This window comes from Papilio xuthus, unplaced genomic scaffold (genome assembly GCF_000836235.2).
Source record: "Papilio xuthus unplaced genomic scaffold, Pxut_1.1 DF828780.1, whole genome shotgun sequence".
Classification (NCBI taxonomy): Eukaryota; Metazoa; Arthropoda; class Insecta; order Lepidoptera; family Papilionidae; genus Papilio; species Papilio xuthus.
Window position 1 is genome coordinate 4,130,843 of NW_013529869.1, and position 11,257 is coordinate 4,142,099.

The window sequence follows — 11,257 nt, forward strand, 5'->3', positions numbered from 1 at the left end:
GTAATCGTGCTACGCAGGTTCTATGTTTGCAAGTTGTATTTTTTATTACAGCAATTATGGTTATCGCTTTAGTTCGTTAGGTGCGAGTGCCAAACTGCTTTGTAACAATTGTTCTTTTGTTGTTAATGCGCCATTAGCTAAAAGCACGACGGCCATATTGCAAGTTTCAGACTATGATATGATTTGTCTATGTCGATTCTATAAAAAAAATGTCATTGATCCTAAACAATAAGTACAACATTTTAATATATAGCATTTTCGTTGACTGAATAAAATTACTAGATTTAAATTAAAATAACAAAGACCTTTAAATAAATTTAATTTAAGATGCTTTTATTTGCAAAAAGGTGCATTAACAACATTATATATATTTGGCTCCATACGCGTGAGTGTGGGTTCAACTGACGTCAGTCATAGTTATGTGTAATTTGAGATATATTGATTTTATTGAATCTGTAATATAATATTTTAACAAATATATTTAATGTTTTTTTAAACGCATTTTTATTTGACACAATTAAAACTTATAATCCATTCATTCCCAATTGTTTTGTCATTTTAATCTGTGGAAACAATGAAATTAGTAGAGACCCTCGTAACACAATAGAAAAGAAAAAAGTCCAAAAACTAAAAGTATCTTGAACTTTGACCCTCCGACATCAAAAGAAAAAATATTAAAACTATTGCACTCAAGTCAAACTTCACGTTTATAATAAAATTAATATCCTCGCTTATGTCTTTGAATCAACAGAAAAAAAAATCCAATAACAACTCGGCATTGTTAGTTTTAAATTTTCCTTATGCGCATAGATATTATGCCTTTGACTGTTTTGATACTATTACTAAATGTTTTCACTACCGAAATATCTATACAAAAATTGTTAATTCAGTTTAGCAGAGCATGGAAGGAATAACAATAAATATTGTTTCAATGTTGGGAAAACCCAATTCGATATGTAGGGGTAATACGAAGTGCCATATTTATTTTTAAATATATGTATGAACAAGTATGCCCCAGCAACTCCTGCGATCATAAAGTCATTATATCTGAAAAAGTATACAAATATTTACTTATTGAGTTATACTACGGCATTGAGTGCTTTAATAAGCCTAAAATTGAGGTTAACATAAAAATGAAATAGGAGTAATAAAATAACAGGAATGACGTCATCACGTCGTGGTTCAGTCATTCGAGTCAGTGTTATCATATAGTTAGACCGTATTTGGCATTTAAAACGCAGATTTTTTTAATTAAATATGCTGTAAACAATACTAAGTTCATCGATCACGTGACAAGATAATCCGAAGCAAATGGAACTAAATGTCATTCTATTGGAAGCGTTCAGGTAACATTTTTTGATATAATCAATTTATAAGTTTAATTGCACAATGTAACATAACCTAACATAATGATATTTTTAAATTTAATAAAATAATAGAGCTAGTTTGGTTATATATTTGCATAAACGTGTTATTTAGATATTGTGTCTTTTTCCTATAAATAAATACGACAGTTACTAGCAAGCAGATCAACTTTAATCAGCTGATCAAAACGTATTAATTTTTATAAGTTTATATCGGTTCAAAATCAACTTCTATACCAAAGTAATATTTACCAAAGTTTCTATGAGGATCGTAGCAACTATAATAATTCTTCCAACTGACCAAATGGTCATTTTTTTGTGATTAAACCTCTTGTTTGAAATTTTTACAGAATATAAGTCATTTTAAACTCTTGTATCAATTGGTCAAGAAAACTTATAAAGGTTCAACGTTTTCCGAAATGGATAACATGGATTGCTACTTGTCTACAAGATATTAGGATGCTTAAAAAATAAAATAGAAACGAAAATGAAAATACGTTCGTCCCGACCAAAATTCACCCAAGAAGAGAGGCCTCAACGTCCGAAGACTGTATTACTTACTCCAGAAGAAGAAGATGAACTGGCAGATTACATCACAGAATTACAAAAAATTGTATTAAGGTTAACAATAAACGACGTTATGATTTTAGCAAATCAAGTAGCAGAGAAACATAATAAAAAACTTCTATTTAGAAATAATGCCATCATGGCCGAACGGCTTTGGGTTTTAGATCTAATGAGACGACATCCTAAAATAATTTTACGAATACCGGATATAAATTCAAAACCTGGAGGTTTCAATATGGCAGAAATTGATTATTTTTATAAACATTTAAGTGAAGTTTACGATGTAAAAAAAATTCCACCAGACCGAATCTATACCACAGATTATGTTAAAATTTTTCTCGGAGAAAGTACCACCTATATTATAAATCAAATAGGGAATAAGGATAATAAAGACGGAATAATAATAAGGGCAAAATTGTGTTTTAGCACAGATGGCCATTATATGCCACCAATGATGATATTTCCGCAAAAGCATCGACCTGATTTAACGAATAACGATGATGCGTGGAGAATCTTCATGCCTAATGGTTCCTTGACAAATGAACTATTCTTACAATGGCTTCGAAGATTTATATTTTTAAGCGGAGCTAAGAAAGAGCAGCAAGTACTTTTGCTTTTCGACGGCCAACCTATGTATACTAAGAGTATTGAAATAGTAAAAATTACCAGAAATAATGGAGTTAACATGATTTCTTTTCCACCCTTTACTCAAAACAAACTACAACCAACAGATGATGTATTTATTAACGAATTATCTAAAGCATACGATAAAGTTGTGGAAACTTGGTTTCAATTAAACCCAGGGAACAAGTTAACGACGGACCACGTTGTGAAATTGTTTGACAAAATATTGTCTGAAGAAACAGCTGCAATCGCCGCTATTGAAGCATTTAAAAGATGTGGAATTTATCCTCTTAATACGAATTTGTTTACAGAAAACGATTTTATACCTGTAGTAACTAAACCCCAGATTTATAAAGAAAAAACTCCGCCGCCAACAAATACAAATCAAAACTTATTTAGTTCAAGTAAATACTATTTCGATTTATACTACAATCCTAGACCTGGATGTTCATTTTGGCCTGATTAAAATTGAATTTATAGTTACACAACGAAGCACATTATTTATCTGAATAAAATTCAGATTTAAAGATAATTTTCTTACACCTAATTATTTGCTAATAGTTTCCTGGAACAGAAACATTCCAAAGACTGATTTAATAATTAAATAGTAATATTTTTATAGTGTTACTAATCCCACCAACTTTGTACATTAAACATTAAAGCAAGTTCTTGCCTTTTCAATAAAAAAAACAATTTAATAAGCTAAACATGACACTACCAAAGTGGTCGAGAATTCCCTAAATTACCCTTCCCCTATCGATAATTAAGTTAAATAAGAATCATTTACCAGCTCGAAGATCCGTTTGGTGATGCTCAGTCAGCTGTTAACTACCCTAAAGCTACCCACTTTGTAAGAGCACCAAATTTGATGTAACAAAATGTTAATTAGAGTATATACGTAACCGCGAAATTTGTAAATAAAATGTTTCTACATTTTCAAGTTAAGCAAGAAGTTAGTACAAAAGTAGGTACATTTGCAAATATATCAAATCAAAAAATACGTCATAATCAAGTAAGATTTTTATGGTTGACGGATAAATCATAAATCGTAGATATAATAACAATTTATATCTGGGTTAGTAAAGTAAATCTGAAAAGATAAGATAAATTAATATAATCACAAGCAAGTCAAGTATCTGGCATAAATTATCGCTCACTTTATTAATTTGGTTAATTTGTTTGATAATTATTTATAATGTTTTATTAAAGAAATGCCACATACAGAAAACACGTGCGTAATCTGTGGAATAAAAAGCGAGATTATAACTGTATAGAAATTCGTCACCTATTTATTACCTCTCAGTAATTATGTTAATGAATGGAATGCGAAGTAAATTATCACAGCTACCTTTGTGCCTAATCGTTATTATACAATATCGTCATCTCCCTGGCCGTATCCCTCTCACGCAGGGTCACAAGGTTATAAAATATCGGAAGCTCAAACAGGTTACTCATGATTAATTTCCCGTTTATTACGAACATTATGTTAGTTACACAAAGATAGATTGTAGTTATATAGGTACCCATTTGTACATAGCGTATTGTCTCACACATTCTCTGTGACAAAAAATTTAATAAGTTTCGTTGATAAAAATCCGCCGTAAAACCCACTTTTCAAATATCGGAGGCACAAGGTCACCGCATCCCGCTACGCCTAAACTCTGCGCAGCGACAAGCGCGAATTAAGAGCCGCCAAGAAATTTGAAAGAATACTAACGGGTTCAAAGACACTAATACATTACGTGACCATTGTCGTTTGTAACGTAACGGTCATATTTAGCGTATGGGCTATGAAATTTACACGTACGGTTTTAAAATATAGTTGAGGTGATTGACCTTGTGTTGAAAAACTAAGATTTTTTTTTAAATGGATACATCAACAATCATCAGAAATGTATAGAAAAAAAATGCTATATATTAAAGATGCAGTGGGTAGAACTGTTTAGGTTGCAATAAATAAACAAAATTGAGCCGAAAAAAGAACTTTATTTACAACACTCAATGTACATCCCTATACAAAACATTTAGTTCATATAAAATAATTTTAAACTTAATAATGCTAAAAATCATAATAAACTTATATCAATTAGATTTAATATAATTCTAATAGCATTTACTTAACAACTAATCAGTCTTCAAGTGAGAATTATACTCAAAATTAAACCGTTTTATGTTAAATCGGGAAACAATTCTGAGAATGATTCACACCAGAAGTCTGACAAGTCCATAGACTCGGGTTCACTAAGAGGGGATGCTAGTGATTCATAACCTAAGTCAGAACTGAGGCTCGTATGAGACGGAGACACACCAAGCAAGTTATCTTCAGAATTAGGTGACAATGTCATCGGTGAAAGCAACTTCAAGTCACATTCTAATGTTAAATCCGAACTGTTATTAGTCAAAGTCAATAAATCCAAATCTGTACTGACTGGTACAATTTCGTCTTTAATTGCATCATCACAGGGAACTTCTATAGTAATACAATCATTAGCTTCATCTACAGTTGTGTAGAAAATGTCTCCTTTGTCCCAGTCCTCTTCTTTAATTTGTACTGTTTCTTGGGGCCTGGTGACCACAATGTCTGGATGGGGATGTGCATAAGAGTGTTGTGACTTTATCCTGTCAACATCATGTTTGATGTCAATTGGGCTCTTGTACTCCGGACTGATGTTTACGCATCCACCTTCACCGGATTCCAGTTGCTTTGCTGAGGTCCCCACCATTTGAGGTCCTGCAATGCATTCTCCAGTTTCCCTGATTGATACCTATGAGATAAAAATAAAAATCTTGAAAACGCCTCATAATTTTGATGAAACATATATTGCCTATTTATAAAAATAGTGCTTAATTAATATTACTTTTGACATTAACTTAACATGTAAAAGGTCAATAGATGATGCAATAACTTTGCAACTATCTGCAAAATAAAACTAGATTGCATCAGCAATAGGAAGGATGTATTTTCACATGACTCACATGTAGATAATTGTGCAACAAACAGGACAGTTGTAAGAACATGTTATTATCATGTTGATGTACAAAACATGATATGATTTTTGTTAAGAAATCAAGTACTACCAACATGTAAAAACTCACATTCACAACACTTTATTTATTTGCCTTAAAATCTTGATTTCTAGTCCTGAAAGTCCTCATTTCAATTGTGAAGTTCTAAACTAGTAAAAGCATGTCTAAAAACTTACATCTTGAGTCGCTCCTGCAGTGTTTGTATCAATTTCTTGGAGGAGGGAGTTTGCAAGTTGCTGAAGGGTGTCGAGGTACTCTTCAGATTCGAACTGTGCGAGGATGTCTGCAAGAGGCACATCGCTAGCAGCAGGCGTGCCACTCGCATCGCCGACGGGAGCCCCACCTTCTGCTGAGGCTGAGACGCTGCTGGTCCCGGGGCTCCCGCGACGGTGCGAGCCGCCGCCTCACTGCGTAGCTTCGTGTTCTCACTTAACAGACGCTCGTTCAGTGCCTAAAACAAAATTACTTATTAATAAATGTACGAAGAATTAAACTCAATTAAATATCGGAAAACAAACTATAACAAAATGGGTAGAGAACAAACAAACATACAAGACTACTAAATACGAACATTACATTTTTCTATTTTATATGAATAAAAAGATTATGAACTTTGTTTTTATTGAATGAAGTGATTACCTTCAAACTCTCCACTTCACTAATAAGCTTTTCATTGACATCCATAAAATGTTTGATACGACTTTCCATTTCATCCATTTTAGCCTTTTTCCTGTCGCGTGAGGTCTGCGCTGCGACACGATTTTTTAATTTCCTAAAAGTGAAAACGAAATAAAATTTTAATTATACCGTTACATTTTTTATTTATATCGATATTTACTATTCACAAAAATATTTGTCGGCATTGCTTATTGCATCAGTAAATGAATTGTATGTCAAATTGCCGGTCTTATTTTTAACGTTTACTTTTGTGCTATTTTGTTTAAATTATATTTGTGAGTTATTCCGGAAATTTTGCCGGGCCATATTACGTCATGATAAACATTGAACAGTATCCTGATCGACTGCCTGCGTCATCTACGGAAAACTTAACGATTCTAGAATCAACAAGATAAACATTTTAATAGTTAAACCCTAATTATTCATATACATACAAATATTACTATAACATTTATATAGCATAAAATTATCGTATAAGAACCGCTTTTTTAGGGTAAAAAATAGGACACGCACGCAATCAATGATCACTTACTTCCGCTGCATTTTCTCCTCCCATGTGAGATGGTCCAGCCTTCTCTTTCGCGATGGTGATGGTGATGGTGACGAAACGTCGACCATCACCTGGGAGTCCATGTCCTCCATCGCTAGGTAGTTGTTAGGAACGGTGATGATAATTGGGGCGCTCATCTTGTTTTGTTCTCTTACAATTACAGTTACACCTTGGACTCACGCCTCTTTAATTTATTTATTATCTTGTAAATTGCATACTATTGTTTACTTTGTTGCCGTACAAAGCATTTGCTAAAACACTTTTCTTCGATAAGTTGTTTCACACCAACAAAACTCTTCGTCATACATACTCGACCGCAAACAAAATTGTGATCTTTTTTCTTCTCGAAAACTGGGATGTGTTGTTACGCTATTGGCAGAACGATATCAAGTAGGCGTAACCCTTATCGTATTTTAGAGAAAGATAGACATATGCGCATAAGTAGGATAGGTAGATCATTATCAGGAAATTAAAGAATTTTCTGGATATGGTGCAGAATATTATTGTTTAATTATAACATTTATGGAAAACGTAAAAAGAGATTATTAGTGATTAGCTGCTGAGGAAAATAATTTTAAATTTATTAAAATTAAGACTTTTAAGAAAACATTATTTGGCAGAATGTTAAATAATTTGCGACCATAAATTGTATTGTCAATGTCACTTTTTGTCTTATTGTTTGTCATTGTCAGTGTCACAAAATAATATCCTAAAATATATAAGCTTTTTGCAAAACGTTGGAACTGAAATATTAAACAAAGATAAAGTCTGGAATATAATTGAATTGAAACAATGGCTTCAACTAGTGCTGATTCTCAAAGCACTACAGCCCAGAAAACATGGGTTATGGCAAACAACATAGAAACAGTATCAAGCGTTGATGAAATCTATCGTTATGATAAAAAACAACAGCAAGATATTCTTGCAGCTAAACCATGGGAGAAAGAGTAAGATTTAAATTTCGATTAGAATATTTTGCAAATTAAGTCTATCGTGGTCATCAATAGTATACTAAATTTCAATATAAATGTTTCAGCCCACATTTCTTCAAAGACATCAAAATTTCTGCATTGGCCCTACTCAAAATGGTTATGCATGCTCGTTCGGGAGGTACTTTGGAAGTGATGGGCCTATTACTAGGTACAATTTTTCTAAATTTACTATAATGTAAAAAATATTTCGTAAAATTCGTAAGTATTTATATATTGAACAATTGTTTTACAGGTAAAGTTGATGCAAACACAATGATAGTTATGGATTCATTTGCATTGCCTGTGGAGGGTACAGAGACCAGGGTAAATGCTCAGGCACAAGCTTATGAGTACATGACTGCTTACATTGAAGCGGCTAAACAGGTAAAGGAAAATTATAACTTAATCTCATGGATAAAAAAGGCAAATTGAATGGATTTTGGTGACTTAATTATAATGGAACAGCTTAACAAATCTGGCAGGAATGAAGCATTGGCATTTTATGACAAAAAACAAAGACTTTTATAGATCATTGACATTAATCTAATTTTAACTCATTGGCTAGTAATTTCTATTACTTTATCAACCAGTTTATAGTCTTATAATTAATGCTTGTTAATATCTACAGGTTGGTCGCCATGAGAATGCCATAGGCTGGTATCACAGCCACCCTGGCTATGGTTGCTGGTTGTCTGGCATTGATGTCTCCACACAGATGCTCAACCAAAACTTTCAGGAGCCTTTTGTTGCCATTGTTATTGACCCAGTGAGAACTATCTCTGCAGGAAAAGTGTGCCTCGGTGCTTTCAGAACCTACCCAAAGGTTGGTTATTATTTTTTTCTATGTAATTAAATTAAATGTGATGCCTATACTATTTTTATCCTTGTTTCTATAAGTGATGTGAATATTGTTATATTATCCACTGTAGCTTTAGTTAAGTTTTTTATTACTTTTCAATGCCATTATGTTGTTGTAGGGTTATAAACCAGCTAATGAAGAACCATCAGAGTACCAGACCATACCTCTGAATAAGATTGAAGACTTTGGTGTACATTGCAAGCAGTACTATTCTTTAGAAGTTTCATACTTCAAATCATCTTTGGACCGAAGGCTCCTGGACTCATTGTGGAACAAGTACTGGGTGAATACACTCAGTAGTTCCAGTCTTATCACTAATGCTGATTATACAACTGGACAGATATTTGACTTGTCCGACAAACTTGAACAGAGTGAAGTTTGCTTGAGTAAGTTGTAATTTACATAATTTACTTTGAATTTGAAACAGTAAAAAAAACATTCTTTTGCAATCACACTAGAATTAAGATTCGAAGATACTAAAGTCCTATTTCGAGATAATGGACTAAAGGTCCATTATCGAAATGGAAATTTTAAAATATTACTTTTTTATAGGTCGTGGTGTATTTCTAGTCGCGGGCGCAGATCCTCATGAAAAGCGATCAGAGGACAAACTGAGTAAAGCAACAAAGGATGCTTGTAAGACGACTATTGAAGTTATCCATGGTCTTATGGCGCAGATGATCAAAGACAGACTGTTCAATGGAGTCAGCGGCCGACCGGCGCCTCCTACACCGATGATTGAGTAATTTAAAACTCCCAAAAATGTTTAAGAATTAATTTCACGACATACTTTTTCAGAAAGTGAATGTAGTCAATCTTGTGAACATTTATGATATTTCCGTCATTTTTCTCTTGTAATCCTATAATAAAGTAAGTTAATTCAGAGTTATATTTGGTTTTATTCATCTATGTTTTTTATACACTTGTTTTATTTTGTATAACTGACTTTCATATTGACGAAATAAAACACACATATTGATTATATAAACATTCTCAAATATTTATTAACCAATTTACATAAAATCATTATCATTATGTACATCTCTCACATAGCTTTAGTTATACATAACATCTCACATCGTGGAGGGCTTTCTAGTCAATCAGATACTATATATTAAAAACAAGCACCAAAATACGATATATCTTGCGAAGCTCTCTTTACAGTGAACAATGGGTCGGCGAATGTACAAACAGACAGCTAACAATGTAAAGGGATCATTTATCATAATGATTTGAAGCTAAAATAAAGTGAATCGCTTTGAAGTGCTCAAACATAGGACAAAATAAACTTATCTTTTAATATAATATGTTAAGTATCCCAAAACATAAAAAGCGGGATTAAAATATAACATTGTAATTATATTGTTTATATTATGTATATTAATTTTGTTTTATATATTTACATCCCTCATTGAATATGTTCAACGTCTAACTAAAAGGAACGGCAATAAAATATAAACTAGCATTTGAAGCAAATTTATTTTGTATTGAAAGCTATTATTAATTTAACTTAAGAATAATTGGGCTCCACACTGGGGAGTGTGAGATTGGTTGACATTTATTAGAAAATAACCAATATTTTGATTTAAATCATGACATAATAGTTTTTAATGTCAAATTAATCGGTTCAGTTATTAAAGCAAGTACAATTACATGTTGATTCAGACATAATTTTATACGTAAACTGAATAAGAACTACTAACAATGTTACTTTAAAAGTAAAGATTAAATTTGTCCAAAATTTATGTTGAGTGGAGCCCGTAATAAAATAGATGAATAAATAACAAAAAATGTTAAACCAATAATTAATTTTAACATATAATCAAAGGAATTTCATATTATAAAATCTAGGTGTATCACACGTACAAATCAGTGGATAATTATATATTGTTTAAGTACATAAGCATTCGCTTCTCGCAAGTTAAAACTTACATATATGTTACATCCTCACAATCTCCCTTATATACAGCGAAACAAACACAGATGATATAAAAATAATCCCAATGCAATTTATTGGCGAATTTTGTTTTTATTTTTATAAATCTTATACAATACAATGCTTAATATAATATACAATTTCGTATATTTTATACTGATTTTTTGATGAATTAACAGAATTTAATTTAGTTATTGTTATTAATTATTGAGATTTACTTATTTTAAAAATATGACAAAATAATCTGCTAAGAATCTTTCTTTTAAGTGTTAAATTTTATTTATATCCAGCATTTCTCAACACTTTATTCAACATATTATGGACGATGTTTCAAGATTATTTAGTAGGTTATAATTACAAGTTTACGTACGAATATGTTATAAGATTTTATTTCTTTTGACGTTTAAAATCAGAGATGTTTAATTTATAACATCAATTACTAAATAATCAAAGGTTGAGTATCACTGAATAATATGAAAAATTAATTTGATATTAGCAATATTACTAGCAATTAGAATATAACCATAAACATATTCCGTAACTGTATAAGTTTCAGCAATGGGGATGAATTAGACTCCGCAGAAGCTTGGGCCCTAACATTTTCAGACTTAATGGTAAAAAGTCTTAGTAAAAATATCTAAAAAGTGGAATGTTAAACGTAATCTCCTAGAATTAGTGATG

The 11,257-nt window shown here is 31.8% G+C and overlaps 3 protein-coding genes across 3 annotated transcripts; 2 read left to right on the forward strand and 1 right to left on the reverse strand.

Moving 5' to 3' along the window:
- Nucleotides 1-1,017: 1,017 nt before the first annotated feature.
- On the forward strand, nucleotides 1,018-3,221 carry LOC106128245 (uncharacterized). Its single transcript, XM_013326545.1, has 2 exons — nucleotides 1,018-1,346; nucleotides 1,715-3,221. The coding sequence occupies exon 2, from the start codon at nucleotides 1,852-1,854 to the stop codon at nucleotides 3,019-3,021; it is 1,170 nt and encodes a 389-aa protein (XP_013181999.1). The 5' UTR covers nucleotides 1,018-1,346; nucleotides 1,715-1,851; the 3' UTR covers nucleotides 3,022-3,221.
- A 1,341-nt stretch (nucleotides 3,222-4,562) lies between these two features.
- Nucleotides 4,563-7,076, reverse strand: Xbp1 (X box binding protein 1). The gene is given in 4 exon segments (NM_001312422.1): nucleotides 4,563-5,320; nucleotides 5,759-6,033; nucleotides 6,222-6,354; nucleotides 6,793-7,076. Coding segments are annotated over 4 exon segments (657 nt in total). The 5' UTR covers nucleotides 6,948-7,076; the 3' UTR covers nucleotides 4,563-5,226.
- A 490-nt stretch (nucleotides 7,077-7,566) lies between these two features.
- CSN5 (COP9 signalosome subunit 5) lies at nucleotides 7,567-9,520 on the forward strand. The gene is given in 6 exon segments (NM_001312748.1): nucleotides 7,567-7,757; nucleotides 7,847-7,950; nucleotides 8,035-8,165; nucleotides 8,410-8,604; nucleotides 8,759-9,026; nucleotides 9,193-9,520. Coding segments are annotated over 6 exon segments (1,047 nt in total). The 5' UTR covers nucleotides 7,567-7,602; the 3' UTR covers nucleotides 9,387-9,520.
- Nucleotides 9,521-11,257: the final 1,737 nt, after the last annotated feature.